This window comes from Anolis sagrei, chromosome X, assembly GCF_037176765.1.
Source record: "Anolis sagrei isolate rAnoSag1 chromosome X, rAnoSag1.mat, whole genome shotgun sequence".
Lineage (NCBI taxonomy): Eukaryota > Metazoa > Chordata > Lepidosauria > Squamata > Dactyloidae > Anolis > Anolis sagrei.
This window is the reverse complement of record NC_090034.1, coordinates 97,265,824-97,291,252: the sequence shown is the minus strand read 5'-3', so window position 1 is coordinate 97,291,252 and position 25,429 is coordinate 97,265,824. Positions and strand designations below refer to the sequence as shown.

General features: G+C 44.8%; 1 protein-coding gene across 3 annotated transcripts in view; it reads right to left on the bottom strand.

The window, feature by feature from the left end:
- The window catches only part of LOC137094912 (rho-related GTP-binding protein RhoU-like), a 277,821-nt gene extending 257,398 nt beyond the window's left edge, over nucleotides 1-20,423 (bottom strand). For 2 of the 3 annotated variants that reach the window (XR_010908740.1, XR_010908739.1), the window contains exons 1-3: nucleotides 20,175-20,423; nucleotides 19,923-19,981; nucleotides 10,550-15,080 (exon numbers count right to left, since the gene is read on the bottom strand). Coding sequence is in view for 1 of the 3 variants with exons in the window: in XM_067460895.1 (XP_067316996.1) it covers nucleotides 14,631-15,080; nucleotides 19,923-19,981; nucleotides 20,175-20,376 (711 nt within the window). In the remaining 2 variants the exon portion in view is untranslated. Of the gene's footprint in view, nucleotides 1-8,995; nucleotides 15,081-19,922; nucleotides 19,982-20,174 lie in introns of those variants that run through there. The other variant, XM_067460895.1, reaches the window with a different exon arrangement.
- Nucleotides 20,424-25,429: the final 5,006 nt, after the last annotated feature.

The window sequence follows — 25,429 nt, the reverse complement described above, 5'->3', positions numbered from 1 at the left end:
CCCGCCAAATGAGGTATTTCCGGGTTGTCACTCCTCCCAGCATCGCTCAGTCTGACATCACACGCAGTAAAAACAACAACTAGTAGGGCATTCCACTACAGGTAGTGGAATGCCCTACCTGTAGACATCAGACAGGCCCCTTCGTTGCTGGCGTTCCGGAGGAAGGTGAAGACCTGGCTCTTCGAACAAGCGTTTGGCTAAACAGTGCAATTGAATATAGGAACACGGTGCAATCGAACATAGGAACATGAAACAAAGGATTATGAGAATGGATTCTGATTTGTTGTTGAGGCGTTATGATAATGATTGTTTATTGATATTGATAATGTATAATGTGTTTTAATTGCTTTTGATGCTGTCTTGATAATTTGTACTATGTAAACCGCTTTGAGTCGCCTAAGGGCTGAGAAAAGCGGTATAGAAATAAAGTAAATAAATAATAAATAAATAAATAAAAACAACCGGGCCAAGCAGGCCAACAAATGACCATCACTTATAAAAACACTGAAAAACACAGCGGAAAAGACTTTAAAAGCCCCCCAAAATAAAAATACATTACAATTCTTGCGCAAAACCACATATATACACAAATATATACACGTATACACATATATACACACACAAAACACATGTACACAGAGTGGACCACATCAATGCATGGCAGAGGACAGCTAGTATATAAATAAAAATGTAATGTTTGTTTGTAGGATTAACATAACTAAAAAAAACCACTGGGTGAATTCACACTGAATTTGGACACAACACACCTATCAGGCCAACGAGTGACCATCACTCATAAAAACATTGAAAAGCACTGCAGAAGAGACATAAAAAGGCAAAAAACAAAAAATACATTACAACGCATGCACAAAACCACATATATATACGCAAACACACATATACACAAATATATACACACATACATACATACACAAAATACTTATACACAGCCTTGGCCACAGCAACACATAGCAAGGGACGACTAATAAAGTATAAAGCCAGTGATTTGGAGATCTTGGGTGCATCTACACTTATTATGGGCAAACTTCATCTATCCAGGTGTTTTGGACTTCAACACCCACAATTTCTAATAGCCAGTGCTGTTAGGAACTGTGGGCCGAAGTTTGCCCCTGCCTCATCTACACTGTAGAATTAATGCAGTTCGATACCACTTTAACTGCCGTGGCTCAATGCTATGAAATCCTGGGCTTATAGCTTAATGAGGCACCAGAACTTTTGGGGGAAAGAAGTCCAACGTCCTTGTTAAACTACAACTCCCAGGATTCTATCATATACAGCCTTGACAGATAAAGTGGCAGTGGCATCAAACTGCATTTATTCTGCAGTGTAAGCTTCCTGAAATGGTCACATTTCAAAGTATAACTATACAATGCTCATTTCCATCAGAGGATGGCAGCCCTGAGCTGTTTTTGCCCCAGAAAAGGCTGGAATTGTGCAACTCACCTGCTCCATTTAAGAGTTGTTGTGACACCACCACAGTTGCAAAACAAACAAACAAACAAACAAAACAGGAAAAACCTAAAGATAGAGAGGAGGAGAAATGCTGTGATTTTTCAAAAAATATTATTTTTTTGAGTTTTACATGCTGTTAATTGCACACATTTTTTTAAAAAAAAACAACAACAGTGCATGAATGGAAAGAAACAGGTTTCTGATTTTTAATTTTTTTATTGGTTTTAATCTTCTGTGATCCTCTGTCCCATTATTGGGGAAAAGACAGAATAAAAACAAATTAGACAATAATAAAGTTGTTATTGTGTGCTTTTGAGTTGTTTCCAACTGATGGCAACTCTCAGGCTTATCTATTATTTATTTATTTATTTACAGTATTTATATTCCGCCCTTCTCGCCCCGCAGGGGACTCAAGGCGGATTACAATGCACATATACATGGCAAACATTCAATGCCATGTATATATGCATTGTAGGGCGGAATATAAATACTGTAAATAAATAAATATATAGACAGACACAGAGGCAATTTAACATTCCAGCTTGCCGGCTTTATGAGGGTATGCTCAGTTCTGGCCACAGGGGGAGCTGTCGCCTCACCATCCACTTGTGGAGTACTTCCTCATTCTTACGCATGCTGCTGGAAGGTTTTATGGTGTCGTAAATTAATTAAATTAGGCTCCCCGCATAAAGCGGTACCTAAATTTCCTACTTGACAAATGCAACTGTCTTTCGGGGTGCATAAGTCAACAGCAAGCTAGACTATTAATGGTCAGGAGCTCACTCCGACCTGGGCTGGCTTCGAACTCATGATCTCTCAGTCAGTAGTGATTCAATGCAGCTGGCTACTAACTAGCTATGCCACAGCTAGTTTTCTTGATAGGATTTGTTCAGAGGAGAGTTGACATTATTGTCCTCTGAAGCTGAAAGAATGTGATCTTCTTGTGCTCATTAGTGAGTTTCCATGTCTAAGGAGATATTCGAACTTTGATCTTACAAGTGTCCCCAGTCCAATAAATCAAACCATTGCACCTGTGTGCTTTTTTCAAGCCCCCTTCTATACTGATATATAATCCAGGTTATGAAAATGGATAATCCACATTATCTGCTTTGAACTGAGTTATACGAGTCTACATTGCCATATAATCCATTTCAAAGCAGATTATCTGGATTTTATATGGCAGTGTAGAAGGGGCCTCAGATCCTCCTGTCGATGTGATTATGGTTGCTCCTGGGGGCCATTTAGCTGGAGGGTTTGGCACAAATATAGAGGATTAACTGAAAAACAACATACACATAGTGTTTGGCTTTGCCAAGCAACATAAGATTGCAATCAAGTCTGCAAAAATTATGTTGCAAGTAGCTTCTGGTGTGAGAGAATCAGCAATCTCAGCAAGCAAGAGTCCAAAAGTGGCAGGCTAAAACCCAGAACCTCAACCCATGGCTGATACTGGATGAGAGCCTCCCTGCTGGACACACAGAAGACTGGGCAACTTGGAAGGCACTAAACAGATTGCAATCTGGCACCACGAGATGCAGAGCCCACCTTAAGAAATGGGGCCACACTAAGTGGGGTCCTTGACATGCAAGTATGGAGAAGAGCAAACCCTGGACCACTTACTACAATGCAGTCTGAGCCGTACTACGTGCACAATGGAGGACCTCTTTATAACAACCCCAGAGGCACTCCAAGTGGCAAATGTCATTTAGTATAATGCCAAGTTTTTATCGCTTCTGATACAATAAACAAATAAACCAAAGTTATTAATGAGGAAGAAGACACAAGCTAGGAAAGGCTGCAGCAGTTTACTTTTGCCAGAGCTGATTGAGAAGGAAAAGATTCAGCCCCTCTCCTCTCTTTGAATTCAGTCTAAATGAAATAGAATAAGCTGACGACAAAGGAGGAAAGGAAGAGGAGAAATGGGGACGTTCTCAAAATAGCTGGGAAAGTGGGATGGCAGAGGATGAATCGGAACTGTCTTTGCCAAATCTAGGGTGTTAAAATCGTCTGGGGAGGCCCTGCTCTCAGTCCCGCCTGCGTCACAAGTACGTTTGGAAGGGACGAGAGACAGGGCCTTCTCAGTGGTGGCCCCTCGGCTGTGGAATGCCCTTCCTACAGATATTAGATCAGCCCCCTCCCTGTTGACATTTCAGAGGAAAGTGAAGACCTGGTTGTTCGAGCAGGGAGTGTAACGAAAATAGGAATATGGAACAATTGGATGATGAGACTGGATTTCGATTTTAACTATGAGATGCTAATTAAATGTTTTATTGGTTTATATTGACTGTATGCTACTGTTTTAATTGTTTTTAGCTGTTTTATGATGTTTTTGAGCATTGAATTTTGCTAGTGTAAACCGCTCTGAGTTGCCCGAGAGCTGAGAAGAGTGGTATACAAATATACTAAATAATAAAATAAATAAATAAATCAAGCCAGTTGGAAGGTATGTCGCTGCTCTCAGTAATTTTTTGCAGTTTTGATTTCTAGCTGCAATATATATTACTCAGGCAAGGGTTGTGGGGTTGTGAGCATCAGCCCTACCAGGTGATTCTGCGACCAATGCACAGCAAAAGACCTGCTTTGCGGCCGTTGCCAACTCAGTCACAAGGAAATAAGCCTGACCAAGCCAATGCCTGGCACCGCAGAAGGAACAGCTAATCCTTCGATGTGAAACTTGCAAAGGAGCTGGCAAAGCAACCAGGAAGGGCAGAGGATTGGTCTGCAAGGTTCTGACCCAGGTGGATAGCAGGGCAAGAGAAGTACAGGCAAAACAAGAGGGCAAGCAACTCTTAGAAGGGCGTACTAGACCAGGCATGGGCCAACTTTGGCCCTCCAGATGTTTTGGACTTCAACTCCTACAATTCCTAACAGCCTGGACTTGGAAAAGGAAGGGGTCTGAGGCTGTTAGGAATTGTGGGAGTTGAAGTCCAAACACCTGGAAGGCCCAAGTTTGCCCATGCCTGGAATATCCTCACATCTTCAAGCGCTGCTCTATTTTGCAGGATGCTACCACTTCAAGAACACAATTGTGGGCCTCCTTAAGCAGATACTTGAGTTTGGAATGATGCACATATTGTGTGCCTTCAGGTTGGGTTGCTGTGAATTTTCCGGGCTGTATAGCCATGTTCCAGAAGCATTCTCTCCTGACGTTTCACCCACATCTATGGCAGGCAACCTCAGAGGTTGTGAGGTCTGTTGGAAACAAGGCAAGTGAGGTTTAAGGAGCTCCTTTGGCTGCCATTTATTTTCCGGTCCCAATGCAAGGTGCAGGTTCTTACCTACAAAGCCCTGAATGGTTTGGGACCTGCCTACCTGCGTGACCACATTTCTGTGTACGAACCCACACGATCTCTTCGATCATCTGGAGAGGCCCTGCTCGCGCTCCCGACTCCTTCACAGGCGCGATTGGTGGGGACGAGAGAGAGGGCCTTCTTGGCCTTCTCGGTGGTGGCCCCCCGGCTCTCTAACTTCCCAAGGACTTCAGGCATGCCCCAACTCTGACAGTCTTTAAGAGGAGCCTGAAAACATGGCTGTTCCAGTGTGCCTTCACAGAATAAGGAAATTCCCAGCAATATGTCCTCAGAATGCACTTTACCACTGGTTTAGGATTGACTGCGCTCCCTCATCTCTTTTAAAACCCTATACCAGATATATCCTACCTCGTTCATGCCCAGCGTTTATTTTTAAAAAATTTTAACTATTACATTTGGCCCTGCCACAGGTTTTTAAATCCTTGTGTGTTACTGTTTATTGATTATTGTTTATATGTGATTTATTTTTTTTTTTGTTTATTGCTTTTTGTTTTTATTGATGTGTTGTTGGGCTTGGCCTCATGTAAGCCGCACTGATTCCCTTGGGGAGATGGTGGCGGGGTATAAATAAAGTTTATTATTATCATTATTATTATTATGGCATAATGTCCGGGGAGGGAAAAAGAACTCTTGTCTGTTTGAGATAGGTGTGAATATTGCACTTGGCCACCTTGATTAGCACTGAATGGCCTTGCATCTTCAAAGCTCAGCTGCTTCCTGCCTGGGGAATCCTTTGTTGGAAGGTATTAGCTGGCCCTGATTGTTTCATGTAAGGAATCCCCCTGTATTTCTTTGAGTATTGCTCTTTATTTACTGCTCCAATTTTAGAGGTTTTTTAATACTAGTAGCCAGATTTTGTTCATTTTCATGGTTTCCTCCTCTCTGTTGAAATTGTCCACATGCTTGCGGATTTTAGTGGCTTCCCTGTGTAGTCTTACATGGTGGTTGTTAGAGTGTCGGACAACACAGAGAAGCCATTGAAATCCACAAGCATGTGGACAATTTCAACAGAAAGGAGAAAACCATGAAAAGGAACAAAATCTGGCTACCAGTATTTAAAGAAAAACTCTAAAATCAAGACAGTAAATGAAGAGTAACACTAAAAAAAACAGGGGGATTCCTGACATGAAACAATCAGGGCCAGCTTACACCTCCCAACAAAACATCCCACCAGGCAGAAGCAGCCAGCCTTTGAAGCTGCAATGCTAATCAAGGAGACCAATTGCAACATTCACACTTGCCTCAAACAGATAGAGTTCTTTACCCCACCCTGGACATTATTCCACAGAGATATAAACCTCACTTGCCTAGTTTCCAACAGACCTCACAACCTCTGAGGATGCCTGCCATAGATGTGGGCGAAACGTCAGGAGAGAATGCTTCTGGAACATGGCCATTCAGCCCGGAAAACTTGCAGCTACCCAGTGATTTTGCCATGAAAGCCTTTGACAACACACTGCCTTCGAGTTGTTTCCAACTTACGCCAACCCATTGTAGGATTATCTTGGCGAGATATATTCAGAATAGGTTGAGAGTGGATTCCAATGCTGGTCTCCAGAGTCCTGATCCAATGCTTGTATACATATCTGAGAATCTCTTTGCTGTGTATCCCCCCCCCTCTATGTTTTCCTGTGTGTGATGTATATTTTCATGTATGGAGGTGGAATGGGCAGATTGTTGTCAGCTTCAATGCCAGCCTCATTATCTGCACACGAACAAACGCTTACCTTGGGCACCCTGTTGCCCACCTGAGCCTTGGAGAGACCCAGGTTCATTCTTCCCAGCCTCCTTTTTCAACTATGCAAAGTTTTCCAAAACCTGGCGAAAGGCTGACTCATAAAAGAGCAGCTGACTCTGCTGGAGATAAGGAAACGAAGATAAGAAAGCAATAGAAACTTCTATACAAGCCAGCTGGCGCAGGCTATCTTGCTTCGGGGTAAGGGGGGCAGACCCATGAAACTTTCTTGTCTTGTCTGTTGAAGGCAAGTGTGAATGTTTCAACTGGCCACCTTGATTAGCATTGAATGACCTTGCAGCTTCAAAGCCTGCCTGCTTCCTGCTTGGCGGAATCCTTTGTTGGGAGGTGTTAGCTGCCCCTGATTTTTATTTTATTTCTCTGCATCAGGATTGACTTGAGAAACTGCAAGTTGCTTCTGGTGTGAGAGAATTGGCTGTCTGAAAAGACGTTGACCAGGGGACATCCGGATGTTTTGATGTTTTCCCATCCTTGTGGGAGGCTTCTCTCATGTCCCTGCATGAGGAGCTGGAGCTGACAGAGGGAGCTCATCCACACTCTCCCCGGATTCGAACCTGCGACCTGTCAATCTTCAGTCCTGCCGGAATAGGGGTTTAACACACTGCGCCACCAGGGGCTCCCAGATGGCCCTGATGAGTGAATGTTCCAATTGGCCACTTTGGTTAGCATCCAATGGCCTTGCAAGTTTCAAGATCTGGCTTCATGTTGTTCATTCGTTCAGTAGTCTCCGACTCTTCGTGACCTCATGGACCAGCCCACGCCAGAGCTCCCTGTCGGCCGTCACCACCCCCAGCTCCTTCAAGGTCAGTCCAGTCACTTCAAGGATGCCATCCATCCATCTTGCCCTTGGTCGGCCCCTCTTCCTTTTGCCTTCCACTTTCCCCAGCATAATTGTCTTTTCTAGGCTTTGCTGTCTCCTCATGATGTGGCCAAAGTACTTCAACTTTGTCTCTAGTCTCCTTCCCTCCAACGAGCAGTTGGGCTTTATTTCCTGGAGGATGGACTGGTTGGATCTTCTCGCAGTCCAAGGCACTCTCAGAACTTTCCTCCATCTGGCTTCATACTGCCCGAAAAATTCACAGCAACTCAGTTTTTCCGGTCAAGCCTTCGACGATACATTTAATGTCATTATTTTCCTGATCTAGGGAAATGTGGAACACTGGGAAGAAGTATACTATGCAAGCACTTGACTTTGGCACTGAAGAAGGCACAAACCCCCAAACATTTGTGTTCAAAGTTGGAGAAGAAAGGTGGGGATTTGGCCTTCTCTGGCTCTTAGCAATCCCCTTTTGAGGACTTTAGTTTTCAAGAGGGGAGCAACACCGAGTAGTTTGAGGGAATGGGGTTCCTGAGTGGTTCTCCCTTTGACTGTGGGGTTGGCAGGCTTTTTTCCTCTCTTTTGCCTCTCCCTGCTGGCAGGATCCAACTTGACGCGGAGGAGGAAATGCCCAGCTGCGCCCTGCCCCTGAGCGCCTGCAACCTGGGCTGTTTGCTTGGCAGGGACAGGCTGTTCTTGCCGGAGCCGGCTCTGCTGTTCTCTCAGGGCCTGGCCTCACCCCGGCCCCTCCTCTGGCCTCCCAAAGCGAGACTGGGCTTGCAGGGACTTGCCTCTGGAAGTGGCGGGACTGGAAATCCCAAGTGGGCGCTTGGAGGGCAATGGAGACCTGGGTGTCTTTTGCACCACCTGATTGCAGAGCAGGTGGGAATGGGAAGCTGGCATCACATCAAGTTGGTGAGTCTAGGTCAGGCATGAGCCAACTTTGGCCCTCCGGGCGTTTTGGACTTAGGAATTGTGAAAGTTGGGAGTCCAAAACACTTGGAGGGCCCAAGTTTGCCCATGCTGATCTAGATTCAGAAACTGGACCATATGACAGTGTTAAGCTTCTCTCATTCCTGACCACAATATTGTGACTGAGGGGGAAAAGGAAAGGGCCCAATGCCAGAGATACAGCTTAATGGTGTAGCATTAGAAAATATTGACAATTTCCATTACCTTGGCAGCCACCTCTCCACCAAAGTCAACATTGACACCAAAATACACCATCTGAGCTCTGCAAGTGCAGCATTCTTCCGAATGAAGCAGAGAGTGTTTGAGGACCGGGACATCCGTAGGGAGACCAAGGTGATTGTTTATAAAGCTATTGTCCTCCCAACCCTGCTATACGAGTGTGAGACGTGAACTGTCTACACACGTCACATGCAACTCCTGGAACGATTCCATCAGCGTTGCCTCCGGAAAATCCTGCAAATCTCTTGGGAAGACAAGCGGACAAATGTCAGCGTGCTGGAAGAAGCAAAGACCACCAGCATTGAAGGGATGGTCCTCCGCCATCAACTCCGCTGGGCCGGCCACGCTGTCCGGATGCCCAACCACCAAAGCAGTTGCTCTACTCCGAACTCAAGAACGGAAAGCAGAACGTTGTTGGACAGGAAAAGAGATTTAAAGATGGGCTTAAAGCCAGCCTTAAAAATTCTGGCATAGATAATGAGAATTGGGAAGCCCTGGCCCTTGAGTGCTCCAGCTGGAGGTCAGCTGTGACCAGCAGTGCTGCAAAATTTGAAGAGTCACGAATGGAGCACAAAAGAGAGAAACGTGCCAAGAGGAAGGCACGTCAAGCCAACCTCAACCATGACTGCCTTCCACCTGGAAACCAATGCCCTCACTGCGGGAGAAGATGCAGGTCAAGAATAGGACTCCACAGTCACCTACGGATCCACAAGAATACTGCTCCTGGAAGACTTCCCTACTTAGTCAATGAGGGATTACCTAAGTAAGGGCCCAAGTTTGCCCGTGCTGATCTAGATTCAGAAACTGGACCATATGACAGTGTTAGGCTTCTCTCATCCCTGACCACAATATTGTGACTGAGGGGGAAAAGGAAAGGGCCTGAGGCTGTTAGGAATTGTGGGAGTTGAAGTCCAAAACACTTGGAGGCCCCAAGTTTACCCATGCCTGGAATGTTATAGGTATCGAATACCACTGCAACCTAGTGCCGAATCTCCAAATCCTTCCCTCCCAACCCAGCGCTCACCTGCAATAGCAGCCCATGATGGAAGCATGCATTCAGAATATTATAAATAGCTTATTATTTTTAATCGTTTCCATAAGGAGAGACATCAAATGGATTTTCAACCCCGCAGGGCAAAAAAATAATAATTCCAGTGTAAATTGCAACACCGCTCCACTTCTTTAGGTTGCAGGAATGTTTTTCCTCTTGGAATCATGAAAGTTCCTTGATTCTTTTTCCCTCCCCAAAGTTCGTCAAGCGTATCATTTCCAGTTTCTTTTCCCAGGAGGGTGGGTTTCATACAGTGAGGCGTACCACCCAAAACGATCCCATTCTCCCATGAGGAGCGCCAACCATTCTGGAATTGCAAACAATCGGAGCAGAAAGAAAGTCCAAGATTTTTCAGAATTTCACAGGCGGAAAGCTGCATCGTTGTGTGTTTTCCCAGGCAAAAGGTGCCAGCAATTGGGCTGCAGGTGACCCAGGAATCTGGCTACGTTTACCAACCACTTCCGAGAGAGAAACAGAGAACGGAAAGAGAAGCTCACAATGGAAAATTAGAGCTGCCGCACCTCTGGAAACCTCAAAGTAAATTAAAAAACCGGGAAGTGGTGGTTTGCACAGATCCGGCAGTACAAAGAAAATTAAGGTCAGGCAAAAACAAACCTATGCAGGGTGTGTGTGTTTGTGTTAAAGCACTAAAGCGCTGAGCTGCTAAACTTGTTGACCGAAAGGTCGCAGGTTTAATCTGGGGAGCAGCGTGAGCTTCCGCTATCAATCCCATCTTCTGGCAACCTAGCAGTTCGAAAACATGCAAATGTGAGATCAATAGGTACTGCTCCAGTGGGAAGGTAATGGCACTCCATGCAGTCATGCTAGCCACATAACCTTGGAGGTGTCTACGGACAACGCCAGCTCTTCAGCTTAGAAATGGAGATGAGCACCAACCCCCAGAGTTGGACACGACTGGACTTAATGTCAGGGGACAACCTTTACCTTACCTATGAAAAAGAGCTTGCCCTACTGGGTTCCCTGAAAGTTCTCTCCATCTTCAGCCCAGATTGAAGGCCACGTTTCATCTGATCAGGTAGGAGCCCCCAATGGTGCAATGGGTTAAACCCTTGTGCCGGCAGGACCGAAGATGGACAGGTTTCAAGCAACAGTCTCACAATTGCACTTTTCAGGCTCGATGGAATATTATCCTGTACCAATGAGGCATTTATGATCTGAAGTCTGACAGGTCAGAGGTTTGATTCCAGGGAGAGCATGGGTGAACTCCGTCTGTCAGTTCCAGCTCCCCATGTGGGGACATGAGAGAAGCCTCCTACAAGAATGGTAAAACATCAAAACATCCAGGCATCCCCTGGGCAACATCCTTGCAGCCAATTCTCTCACAACAGAAGTGACTTGCAGTTTTTCAAGTCACTTCTGACACAGAAAAACAAATCAGATCAGGTTATGATTCGAATGCATTAATACATGGGAATGTAGTTTAACTCAGACTACCTGTATTAAATAATAGAGGTACTATAACAATAGACGGAGGTTCAAATCTGAGGAGAGCGTGGATGAGCTCCCTCTGTCAGTTCCAGCTTCCCATGTGGGGACATGAGAGAAGCCTCCCACAAGGATGGTAAAAAACATCATAACATCCGGCCGGATCCTGGGCAACGTCCTTGCAGACGGCCAATTCTCTCACAACAGAAGCGACTTGCAGTTTTTCAAGTCGCTCCTGACACAGAAAAAAACATCTGACCAGGTTATGATTTGAATACATGTAGTTTATGTTTTAGAGAAAAATAATGGCAAGCCATCTTTGAGTATTCCTTGCCTATGAAAGACCTATTAAATTAATGCATCAACATGTTTTGGGGTTTTTTTTGTGCATGTGTCAGGAGTGCAACTGCAAGTCTCTTCTGGTGTGAGAGAATAGGCCATCTGCAGGGATGTTGCCCAGGGGACACCTGGATGTTTTACCATCCTTGTGGGAGGATTCTCTCATGTCCCCGCATGGGAAGCTGGAGCTGACAGATGGAAGCTCACCCCGCTCCCCGGATTCGAACCGCCGACCTTTTGGTCAGCAGTCCTGCCATCAGAAGGGTTTACCCATTGCATCACCGAGGGTTCCTGCGTCAACAGGTAACCATAAGGCACTTGGGTTATTGTTATATGTTTTCTCTTCAAAGGAAAAAGGCATCAAAACTTTGCAAACAGTCCACTTAAGGTCATTGCAACATCTGATTTGACAGTTTTGGGTTAAAATTTTAGAGGAGAAGGCAAGAGGCAAGCCTTGCTCTGCCAACCACAAGGAGGAAAAGAACCACAGAACTGGAGAGTCGGAAGGAATCCCAAAGGGCACCTAGTCCAACCCCTTGTCAATGGAGAGCATCCAAGAACAATGTCTTCCTCTCTCGTAAATACATGTGGAAAATATTCACATTGGCGAGGGAAAGCACAGGAGTGAAGTGGTTTCTACCCAAGCTATGATTCAAAAATTGTGAGATTGTGTATCCATTCGTTATGCTCAGGAAGTTGGTCTCTAAAGGTGAACTCCACTTTTGCAAATATTGCAATTATTGGAATTCAATCCCACACTGCCCAAGTCTCAATGAGGAGCAGTTAGTTTAGTATAGACTAAACTGTCTCTTGTATGACACTTTGGAATGTATCTGTTTCTTCTCTCTGTTTCTGTTCTCATTCAGATTGGTTGTGTAGAATGGATACTTTTTGTATTGCAAGCCTTTACTTTGACTTCTGTTTCCTACATCCGAGTATGTGTTGTGTGCACTGCTTTGAGATCTCTCTCTGCTTGTGCGCCAAAGAGATGTTGTGATTGGTGTTTTTTCCCCTCTCTCTTAAAACCTTAGAAAAGATGAGTTTTAAGAGTAGCTCAGACTCCATTCTTGATTATTAAGAAATGTAGTTATTGTTGCTTGTTATTGTAACTAAACCTTTTGTGACTTTTTAAGATTGAACTCTTGCATCTTTGCCTGCCTAACATCTAAATCAGGGGTCCTCAAACTTTGTAAACAGAGGGCCAGGTCACAGTTCCTCAAACTGTTGGAGGGCCGCATTATAATTTGGAAAAAAAACATGAATGAATTCCTATGCACACTGCACATTGGACAGATGGCAAGCTATTTAACCTCAGAAGACTGAAAGCCAAAACCAAGGTCACAACAACATCTGTTATAGAACTCCAGTATGCTGATGACAACATTGTCTGTGCGCATTCAGAAGAAGACCTACAAGCCACTCTAAACACCTTGACAGAAGCATATGAGAAGCTCGGACTTATCACTGAACAATGAGAAAACCAAAGTGCTCTTCCAGAAAAACCAGCAAATCCCTCTGCAATGCCAGAAATACAGCTTAATAGTATAACATTGGAAAATGTTGACCATTTCTGCTACCTTGGCAGCCACCTCTCCACAAAAATCAACATCGACACCGAAATACAACACCGCCTGAGCTCTGGAGGGTACAGCATTTTTCCGAATGAAGCACAGAGTGTTTGAGGATTGGGACATCCATAGGGATACCAAGGTGATTGTTTATAAAGCTATTGTCCTCCCAACCCTGCTATATGCCTGAGAGACGTGGACTGTCTACAGACGTCACATGCAACTCCTTGAATGATTCCATCAGTGCTACCTCTGAAAAATCCTGCAAATCTCTTGGGAAGACGAGCAGACAAATGTCAGAGTGCTGGAAGAAGCAAAGACCACCAGCATTGAAGCAATGGTCCTCCGCCATCAACTCCATTGGATCAGCCACATTGTCCAGATGCCTGACCATCATCTCCCAAAGCAGTTGCTCTACTCTGAACTCAAGAATGGAAAATTGAATGTTGGTGGGCAGGAAAAGAGATTTAAAGATAAGCTCAAAACCAACCTTAAGAACTCTGGCATAGATGCTGAGAACTGGGAAGCCCTGGCGTGTGAGTACTCCAGTTGGAGGTCAGCTGTGACCAGCAGTGCTGCAGAATTTGAAGAGGCACGAATGGAAGGCAAAAGAGAGATATGTGCCAAGAGGAAGGCACGTCAAACCAACCCCGACCGGGACTGCCTTCCACCTGGAAACCAATGCTCTCACTGCGGGAGACGATACAGATCAAGAATAGGGCTCCGTAGTCACCTATGGACCCACCTATTCTGACAACAAGGGATCGCCTAAGTAATTAAGTAAGTAAGTAAGCACATATCTTATTTGTAGTGCAAAAAGAAAAACACTTAAAAATACAATAATTAAAATTAAGAACAATTTTAACAAATATAAACTTATTAGTATTTCAATGGGAAGTGTGGGCCTGCTTTTTGCTCATGAGATAGGATGGTTGTTGTTGTTGTTGTGTGCTTTCAAGTCGTTTCAGACTTATGTTGACCCTGAGCAACGGCCAAGTAAATGACCTTGGAGGACCATATTCGGCCCCCGGGCCTTAGTTTGAGGACCCCTGATCTAAATTCTTTACAGCCACATCACATGGCACTTCACGCTTTGCTAGGTGAGAGCTGTTGCTCAACTTTAAGTATCCTGTTCAATTTTTGGATGCTCTGACCTGTTTGATTTTTGGATGCTCTGCAATATTTTAGGGTAGTTTTCCCTAGCAGTCCCTAGCAGTCATGATGAGAATCATACTGTGCTCATCAGAAGGACAAATTATCCAGAACTACGTTGTCAATACAATCAGCCACAAAGTGCAGAGTCAATGCCAACCCTCCAATCCTCCCCACTGTCCAAAGAGATAGAGATTGCGACTCCTTTAGTTGCTTCGTTGGTTGCCCCCTTCTGCCCAAGAAGTCAATCTCCTCCCCTGCCAGTATTGCCATGATAAGATTCAAATTCTGATCATCAGAAGATTGAGAAAGCCAAGTTGCCAATATTGTCAACCACTTGGCACAGAGTGCGGAGCAAACGCCAACCCTGCTGATCCCATTGTCCATCCAATTGGGCACCGCATCTACTTGGGCATGAATGACAGCACTGTGTAAGAGTCCGGACCTGCAATGTGCCCATGTCAACCAGATGGGGATCACCGTGTACAGCCACACGCCTTGTAGGTATCCCAAGATGAATGACTCGCTACCGCACACACACGCACTTCCTCCACCAGGCTTTGGAGAGCGTTCGGAGGCAGCTAGCAGGGCTCCTGCGCGCCTTCGGCAAGGGGTGTTCAGGGTGCCGCAGCCCCACCGCGATGGCCGTGTCAAACACCTCCTTGAGGTTGTGCTGAGTGAGGGCAGAGCACTCCAGGTAACCCACCAGGCCCAGCTTCACGGAGAGTGCCCGGGCGGCACCGGGGGCCACAGGCTTCTCTCGGCGACGGGCCAAAGCGATCAGCACCTTGACATCCTGGCGCAGGTCAGACTGGGTGCCCACCAGCAGCACCGGGGTGGAGGGGCAGTGGCGCCGCACTTCAGGGTACCACTTGTCGGCAATGTTTTGGAAAGAGGTGGGCGCCACCACGCTGAAGCACAGCAGGAGGATGTCCGCCTTCGGGTAGAAGACCTGGCGCAGCGTGTCAAATTCGTCCTGTGGGCAAGAAGGAGAGAAAGAAGGCAAGAAGCGCATTGTTTAGGTCCTTGGTCTGCATAATAACCACCTATCAAAAATGTATGTATGTATTTATGTGGGTTTGTACCACAAAGGCTCCCACATAGTTTGATGGATCAGGACCGACCTTGGCACATTCGCCCTTCATTATAGAATATAATAGAATAACTCCATTGTTATTGTGCGTTATCTAGCTTACAACAATTGAGGGGTTTTAAAAAATAAAGAAAACCACCCCTTTTGGGCCCAGAGTAGAGGGTACACAAACCAACATACATACATACTTTCATATATATAGAAAGGCACCTGCAATTCTACCACATCTTTAGAGATGTCTTTGGGGGGGGGGGGGTCAAAGAAATCCTATATATATAGATATGAATTATATCAAAAACTAAAAACCAATAGTAATACAATATGCAGTGAACTATTATTAGTCTTTAGTCTTTTGTTTTATCTATGTATCTTAACTATGGGTTGCTGTGAGTTTTCCAGGCTGTCTGACCATGTTCCAGAAGCATTCTCTCCTGACGTTTCACCTACATCTATGGAAGGCATCAGAAGTTGTGAGGTCTGTTGGAATCAAGGCAAGCGAGGTTTATATATCTGAAATGATGTCCAGGGTGGGAGAAAGAACTCTTGTCCGCTTGAGGCAAGTGTGAATGTTGCCACTGGCCACCTTGATTAGGTGGCCAATGGCTTGTGCAGACTAATTCAGCCTGAGAAGTCAGCTATAGCAGAGCACCTGATGAACCAACCTGGACACAGCATATTATTTCAGAACATAGAAATGCTGGACTACTCTCACAACCACCATGTCAGACTACACAGAGAAGCCACTGAAATCCACAAGCGTGTGGACAGCTTCAACAGAAAGGAGGAAACCATGACAATGAACAAAATCTGGCTACCAATATTTTAAAAAACTCTTAAATCAGGACAGTAAATAAAGAACAACACCCGAAAAGCAAGGGAATTCCAGACAGGAAATAATCAGGGCCAGCTAACACCTCTCAACAAAGGATTATCCCAGGCAGAAATCAGCCATGCTTTGAAGCTGCAAGCCTATTCAATGCTAATCAAGGTGGCCAATTGCAAAATTCACACTTGCCTCCAACAGACAAGAGTTCTTTCTCCCACCCTTGACATTTATTTATTTATTTATTTATTTATTTATTTATTTGCTGTATTTGTATACTGCCTTTCTCAAGGCTGTTAACAGGGTAAAATTAAATGCTTACAGTATCATAAATACAATTTAAAACATAACATATAATAAAAACTAAATAAATCTATAAAATATAAATTCATACTATCTCCTTGTTAAAAACATTGTCCGGTCTCATTGTCGTCATTCCATTTTCCTATGTCAGTTAAATGCTTGTTCAAAAAGCCACAGCTTGACTTTTTTCCAGAAAGTTAAAAGGGAGGTGGCCGATCTAATATCTGGTGGGGACGAGGGACAGGGCCTTCTCGGTGGCGGCCCCTCGGCTCTAGAACTCTCTCCCGTTGGAGATTAGATCTGCCTCTTCCCTCCTGACCTTCAGAAAGCTGGTAAAAACCTGGCTTTGGAATATAGCATTTGCAGAATGATGATTGAGTCAATAACAGCTGACCACACTGGCGGATGGTGATGAGTTTGTGATTTTATTCTGACGACCTGGCTTTTGTAATTGTATGATATTGTATGATCTGTATTTTAATGTATTTTGTATTAATGTATTATGATGCTATGATGTTTACTATATTTGTGTTGAATTTTCTGCTGTTAGCTGGCCTGAGTCCCTCTTCGGAGGTCAAGAAGACCGGATTATAAAAGCTCTAAATAAATAAATCTAACGGGGCAGGTCCTGTTAGCCGAGGGGCCACCACCGAGAAAGCCCTGTCTCTCGTCTCCGCCAAACGTACTTGTGACAAAGGCGGTAACGAGACCAGGACCTCCCTAGATGATCTTAAGATTATTATTAAGATTATTCCATAAGTTTCCAATATACTTCACAACTTCTGCCATAGATGTGGGTGAAACGAGCATCAGGAGAGAATGCTTCTGGAACATGGCCTGACAGCCATGAAAACTCACAGCAACCCATAGTTAAGATAAAGAGATAAAACAAAAGACTAAAGACCAATAGTAATACAATGCAAATTTAAAATGCATTCACACCTAGCTCCAGCAGACAAGAGTCCTTTGTCTCACCCTGGTCATTCCACAGAGATATAAACCCCTTTTTCCTAGTTCCAACAGACCTCACAACCTCTGAGGATGCTTGCCATAGATGCAGGCCAAATGTCAGGAGAGAATGCCTCTAGACCAGTGTTTCTCAACCTGGGGGTCGGGACCCCTGGAGGAGTCACGAGGGGGTGTCAGAGGGGTCACCAAAAACCACCAGAAAACACAGTATTTTCTGTTGGTCATGGAAGTTCTGCGTGGGAAGTTTGGCCCAGTTTTATCATTGGTAGGGTTCAGAATGCTCCTTGATTATAGGTGAACTCTAAATCCCAGCAACTACAACTCCAAAGGCCAAGGTCTATTTTCTCCAAACTCCACCAATGTTCACATTTGGGCATATTGAGTTTTTGTACCAAATTTGATGGTCCAGATCTATCATTGTCCACAGTGCTCTCTGGATGTAGGTGAACTACAACTCCCAATGCCCACCAATGCCTTCCTGTATTTTCTGTTGGTCATGGGAGTTCTGAGTACCAAATTTGGCCCAATTCCATCATTGGTGGAGTTCAGAATGCTCCTTGATTGTAGGTGAGCTATAAATCCCAGCAACTTCAACTCCCAAATGAGAAAATTACACCGCCCACAACCCCACCACTATTCAAATTTGGGCATATTGGGTATTTGTGCCAAATTTGGTCCAGTGAATGGAAATACATCATATCAGATATTTACATTACAATTCCTAACAGTAGTAAAATTATAGTTATGACGTAGCAACGAAAATAATTTTATGGTTGAGGGTCACCACAACATGAGGAACTGCATTAAGGGGTCATGGCATTAGGAAGGTTGAGAACCACTGGTCATTCCACAGATATATAAACCCTTTTTCCTAGTTCCAACAGACCTCACTACCTCTGAGGATGCTTGCCATAGATCTAGGTGAAACGTCAGGAGAGAATGCCTCTAGACCATGGCCATATAGCCCGAAAAAACCTACAACAACCCAGTGATTCCGGCCACGAAAGCCTTCGACAATACATTAAAATGCATAGTTTGCAATTGAGTGGGAAGGATTGCTGGGAGAGAGAGGTCAGGAACGAACCATCCGACTCACGATGTACCTTTTCAAATGGGTTCAATGCCTCCTTCTACATCAAGGCAAGTTTTAAATAACAGTTATCCGGCTTCGGGGCATTCAGTACAAACAAACAGGAACCTACACCTTAATGGGCAAACCGCAGAATTCCCACCCTGTTTCAACGCCTTCCGCAAGTCCTTGCAAACCCAAAATAAACACGATTCCCTGGGTATTTATCTTTTGCCATCTCCAGATCAGTTGGATAAGACTTCTAGGGATTTTCCAACTTTTTATATCAGGTCAGGTCGATAAAACCTGCAAGGAAGTCGGTGCCTTTGAATATATTTTTAGCTCTGTTATCAACTCCCTCCTATAAGAAAAGAATAAATCTCTTTCAACACAGGGTGAATGTCAACAGAGGAGCTTCCACTTTCAAACTCAAGAATGGTTTATTTTGAAATGACTAATAAGCTCAACGAGGAAGAGACATCTTGGGCCTGTTCACACTACGAAGTTATAGCACTTTGATTCCACAGTAAAAATATTAATGCAAGAGCAATGATGATAATAATGTGGCAAAATAATGCAATAAAACAATAATACAGCAATAATGACAATATAGCATAATAATAGTGCAATAAAATAATTAGGCAAGAATGATATTGCAATAATAATGAGAATATTGTCAAAATAATAATACTTCTACAGTGAAATAATAAGGCAATAATAGTAATGCAACGATAATGATAATAAAATAATAATACCATAATAATTCAATAAAATAATAAGGCTAGAATGATATTGCAATAATAATGAGAATATTGTCAAAATAATAATAATACTGCAGTAAAATAATAAGGTAATAATAGTAATGCAACAATAATGATAATAATATGGCAAAATAATACCATAATAATTCAATAAAATAATAATAAGGCAAGAATAACAATGCAACAATATTATTATGGCAATAAAATAATATATAATGATGCAATAATAAAATAATGATAATAATACAGCAAAAAGAATGCAATAATAATAATATGGCAAAATAATAACAGTCAAATAAAATATGGTAAAATAATAATGTAATAACATTGCATAATATTTGCAAAAATAATGCAACAATAAAATAATAATAAGGCAAGAATAATAATGCAACAATGATAACAATATTAATATGGCAATATATAATAACGCAATAATAAAATAATTATAATAATACAGCAAAAAATAATGCAATAATAATATTATGGCAAAATAATAATAGTGAAATAAAATAATAAGGCAAAAATATGATAATATGGTAAAATAATAATACACTAACTTAATAATAATTATGGAATACACTAACTTAATAATAATTATGGAATAATAATAATAATGATCATAATAAGGCAGTATAATAATAATAATAATCACAATAAGGCAGTATAATAATAATAATTTAATAATAATAATAATCACAATAAGGCAGTATAATAATAACAATAATGCAATAATAATTATTATTATGATCACAATAAGGCTGTATTATAATAATAATGCAATGGGGATGAGGATGCCTTACCTGTCCTGCGGTGTCACACAGCTGCAGCCGGATAGGAGACCCATCCACTTGAACCACAGCTAAGGGGAAAAAAGCAAAAAATAGTATTTTTATTGAGAATTTCCAAACATACCTCAACAAAAGTGTAAACATCTCCAAAACAGGATCAGGACACCAGAAAGGAGAGGGAAAAGCTTCGGATCTCCCCTCCCATGGGTGAGAAGGGTAAGCCAACCCGCCTCCAGTGAGACTAGAGAAGTGTGGTGGACTGACCGGAGAAGCGGTCGAGGGCGGTGGGCACGTAGCGCGCGGGGAAGCCGTTGGTGCTGTAGCTGAGCGCCAGGCTGGTCTTGCCCACGGCGCCGTCGCCCAGCAGCACGCACTCCAGGCTCCGCAGCGGCGGCGAGGACGCCTCCTCCTGCAGGCGCCGGCGGGGAGCGTGCGGGGGAACCGGAGGGAGCTCCTGCGGAGGCATCGCCAGGGAAGCAAGGAAGGAAGGAGGAGGGACAACCTGCCTCGGCGCCGGACAGACCCGGAATGAGGCGCCGCCACCTGGGCTGCGCGGGGTCCCGGGAGGAGGCTCATTTGCATGGCCGCGCCTCCCTCGGAACAGGCCCCGCCCCGTTAAATACAAACTCTATAGGGCTTATTTGCATGGCCGCGCCTTCTGTGGAGCAGGACACGCCCCTTCCAGAACACAAACCAATGAGGGTGATTTGCATAGCCGCGCCTCCCTCGGAATAGGCCCCGCCCCGTTAGAAACAAACCCTATAAGGCTTATTTGCATGGCACGCCCTCCCTCTTCAGAACCAAAGCCGATGAGGGTGATTTGCATGGCCGCGCCTCCCTCGGAACAGGCCCCGCCCCGTTAGATACAACCCTATAAGTCTTATTTGCATGGCCGCGCCTTCTGGGAAGCAGGGCACGCCCCCTCTGGAACACTAGCCAATGAGTGGTATTTGCATAACCACGCCTCCCACACAACGCCCCCTTTGGATCTTTTGGAAATAAACACTCCAAGGATTCTTATATTTGTATTGTCCCGCCCCCTTTAGAACCTAAGTCGATGGGCAATTTGCATGGCCGCGCCTCCCTCGGAGCAGGCCCTGCCCCATTAGATACAACCCTATAAGGCTTATTTGCATGGCCGCGCCTCCCCTGGAGCAGGCCCCGCCCCGTTAGAAACAAAGCTGATGTGCTTATTTGCATGGCCACGCCTTCTGTGTAGCAGGGCACGCCCCCTCCAGAACCAAAGCCAATATGGTTGATTTGCATGGCCGCGCCTCTCTCAGAGCAGGTCCCGCCCCCTTTAGAACAAAGCCGATGGGACTTATTTGCATGGCCAAGCTTTCTGTGTAGCAGGGCACGCCCCCTCCAGAACGGAGCCAATGAGAGTGATTTGCATGGCCGCGCCTCTCGGAGTAGGCCCCGCCCCGTTAGAATCAAACTTAATAGGGCTTATTTGCATGAAAGAGCCTTCTGTGCTGTAGGGCACGCCCCCTCCAGAACGAAGCCAATGAGGGTGATTTGCATGGCCGCGCCTCCCCTGGAGCAGGCCCCGCCCCGTTAGAAACGAAGCCGATGGGCTTATTTGCATGGCCACGCCTTCTGTGGAGCAGGGCACGCCCCCTTAAGAACCAAAGCCAATGAGGGTTATTTGCATAACCACGCCTCCCACACAACGCCCCCTTTGGATCTCTTGGAAACAAACACTCCAAGGCATGCAGGGTCAAAGGGGAATTGATTTCAGCCAACCCAAAGTCTATTAAAGTTTATAAAAGTTCCTAAAAGTTCCTTAAAAAGTTCATGAGAGTTCATAAAAGTTATAGGGGATTATGGGATCATTCCCGCCTGGTGTCCTTGGCAAAACTATGAATTCCCTGATTCTGAACTATCTTTTACAGAGCCCTGGGGCACCGATTACAGAAGCAGTGTTCTTTTTAAAGATCATTCACACTTATCCTTTTAATGAATTGATGACTGAGTGACATACTGAATGGGTGACAGAGAACTGGGAAGCCATGGCCCTTGAGCGCTCCAGCTGGAAGTCAGCTGTGACCAGCAGTGCTGCAGAATTTGAAGAGGCACGAATGGAGGGCGAAAGGGAGAAGCGTGTCAAGAGGAAGGCACAGGTGGACAGCTCAAGATGGGCTCAAAGCCAGCCTTAAGAACTCTCGAATAGACCCTGAGAACTGGGAAGCCCTGACCCGTGAGCACTCCAGCTGGAAGTCAGCTGTGACCAGCAGTGCTGTAGAATTTGAAGAGGCACGAATGGAGGGCGAAAGAGAGAAACATGCCAAGAGGAAGGCAGAGGTGGACAGCTCAAGATGGGCTCAAAGCCAGCCTTAAGAACTCTGGCATAGACCCTGAGAACTGGGAAGCCCTGGCCTGTGAGTGCTCCAGCTGGAGGTCAGCTGTGACCAGCAGTGCTGTAGAATTTGAAGAGGCACGAATGGAGGGCGAAAGAGAGAAACATGCCAAGAGGAAGGCGCGTCAAGCCAACCCCAACCGGGGTCCACCTTCCACCTGGAAACCAATGCCTTCACAGTGATAGAAGATGCAGATCAAGAATAGGGCTCAACAGTCACCTACGGACCCACCGCCAGGATACTACACTTGGAGGACCATCATCCTCGGACTACGAGGGATCGCCTAAGTAAGTAAGACATAGTGAATCCTCACTCATAGAACCACCATAACCCTAAGTCAGCTTGATGCCAGTTTACAACTAGAACAAAATATTTTTAAGGCCTAATATTTAAACTCTATAGATAATTTCTTTGTAAAATCATATATTTTGTGTATTGTCGAAGGCTTTCATGGCCGGAATCACTGGGTTGTTGTAGGTTTTCTGGGCTATATGGCCATGTTCTAGAGGCATTTTCTCCTGACGTTTCGCCTGCATCTATGGCAAGCATCGCTTGCCATAGATGCAGGCGAAATGTCAGGAGAAAATGCCTCTAGAACATGGCCATATAGCCTGGAAAACTTACAACAACCCACATATATTTTGTATTTCTATCACTTAATATATGTTGTTACCAGTTTTGATGTCGGATAAAAAATAATGAGAACAGCAGTTGTAATGGTGCCCTGCGTGCCGATTTGACCCTGAGAACTAAGCCTTGTCACCTTTGTTTGCCTCCATTCCTCAGATTCTTTTCCGGAAAGGTTTGCTTCCCTGTTTCATGTCTTCAGCTGCAAAAGACAGCTGAAAAGAATTTGTTTGAGCTTTGCAGGGAAAAGCCTCCTTATTTCCCTTTAAGTCTTTCGTAATCCCACCTGCCTCCTTCGCAGGGCTGCTCCAAATGTATTTGAAGAATGTGTTCTTTTTGCTCTTATCTCTAGGAGCAAAAGGCTTCCCCAACCCTCTTCCTCCATCTTCGCATCCCTTATGATCTATTTGTAAGTCTTGGTTTAGGCTTTAAAGACCACATTGACCACTGTAAGCCTGCCAAGTTTCAAGATGTTTTGGTCATCCACTGAATTTTAGGAAAATATTAAAAATTTTGCAAATTAAATGTCTTTTTTAAAAATACCAAAAGGGGTATCCACTTGAATTTCTCAACAGTGACAGAACATGAGTTGAGCATCATTCCTGCAAAGTTTCAAAAAGATCTGGTCATCCACTGATTTTTAGGATTTTTTTTCCAATTTAAGCACTTTGGGTGAGTTACACTCTCTTGGCCTCACAGGCTTGAAAAACATGGCTATTGGGATAGCCCAGATCCCCTTTCCTTTCTTAATTTCCTGCATGGCAGAATGGTTGGACTGGATAGCCCCTGGGGTTGCTCCTGTTGTTGTTGTTGTTGTTGTTTATTTATTTATTTGCTTTACTTCTATACTGCCTTTCTCAGCCGAGATGGCGACTCAAGGCGGTTTACATAGTAAAGATCAACACAACAACATCAAAAAGGCAATTAAAATACACTATACAACATTATCAAGTCAAAAACAATCATTATCATAGACGTGCGCCTCAGCAAACAAATCAGAATCAGAATCCGTAATCATAATCCTTTATACCAATTCCTATGTTCAGTTGTACCATCTTACTGTATTTCATTGCACTATTTAGCCAAACGCTTGTTCGTAAAGCCAAGTCTTGACCTTCCTCCGGAATGCCAGCAGTGAAGGGGCCTGTCAGATGTCCACAGGTAGGGCGTTCCACAGCCGAGGGGCCACCACCAAGAAGGCCCTGTCTCTCGTCCCCGCCAACCGCGCCTGCGATGCGGGCGGGACCGAGAGCAGGGCCTCCCCAGACGATCTTAATGTCCTAGTCGGTTCATAGGAGGAGATGCGTTCGGAGAGGTAAGTAGGGCCAGAACCGTTTAGGGCTTTATAGGCTAAAGCCAGCACCTTGAATTGTGCCCGGTAGCAGATTGGCAGCCAGTGGAGCTGGCGCAACAGAGGAGTGGTGTGCTCCCTGAGTGCCGCTCCTGTTAGCAACCTGGCTGCCGAACGTTGGACCATTTGAAGCTTCCGAGCAGTCTTCAAGGGCAACCCCACGTAGAGAGCGTTGCAGTAGTCTAAGCGGGATGTAACCAGAGCATGGACTACCGTGGCCAAGTCAGACTTCCCAAGGTATGGTCGCAGCTGGCGCACGAGTTTTAATTGTGCAAATGCTCCCCTGGTCACCGACGAAACCTGGGGTTCCAGGCTCAGCGATGAGTCCAGGGTCACACCCAAGCTGCGAACCTGTGTCTTCAAGGGGAGTGCGACCCCATCCAACACAGGCTGTAACCCTATACCCTGTTCGGCCTTGCGACTGACCAGGAGTACCTCTGTCTTGTCTGGATTCAATTTCAATTTGTTCGCCCTCATCCAGACCCTCACAGCGGCCAAGCACCGGTTCAGGACCTGAACAGCCTCCTTAGTAGCAGGTGGAAAGGAGTGACAGAGTTGGACATCATCCGCGTACAGATGACACCGTACCCCGAAACTCCGGATGATCTCACCCAGCGGCTTCATGTAGATGTTGAACAACATGGGAGACAGTACTGAACCCTGAGGAACCCCACAAGCCAACGGTTGTGGGGTTGAACAGGTGTCTCCCAGTAACACCTTCTGAGATCGACCCTCTAGGAATGACTGGAGCCACTGCAAAACAGTACCTCCGAGACCCATCCCCGTGAGGCGTTGTTGTTGTTGTTGTTACAATGACTGAATGGCCATCTGTTGTGGGTGCTTTGATTGTGTTTTTCCTGCATGGCAGAAGGAGGTTGGACTGTATGGCCCCTGGGATCTTCCACTGAAATATTGTTAAGTTTATGTTGGTCCAAAAGTTTGCCCTGCTTTGAACTGGGTTATCTTAGTCCACACTGCCATATATTCCAGTTCAAAGCAGATGTTGTGGGATTTTCTGCCTTGATGTTCTGGGATATAGGGCTGTCTGGAGGAGCCCTTAGGAAATGTAGCAAAAAAGGAGGAAGGAAAACCTTATAATGGTGTTGGATTCGATGACCTTTGGGTTACCATCCATATTTAATGCAACATACTGCTTTCGTTTACCCTCCATATTTTGGGGA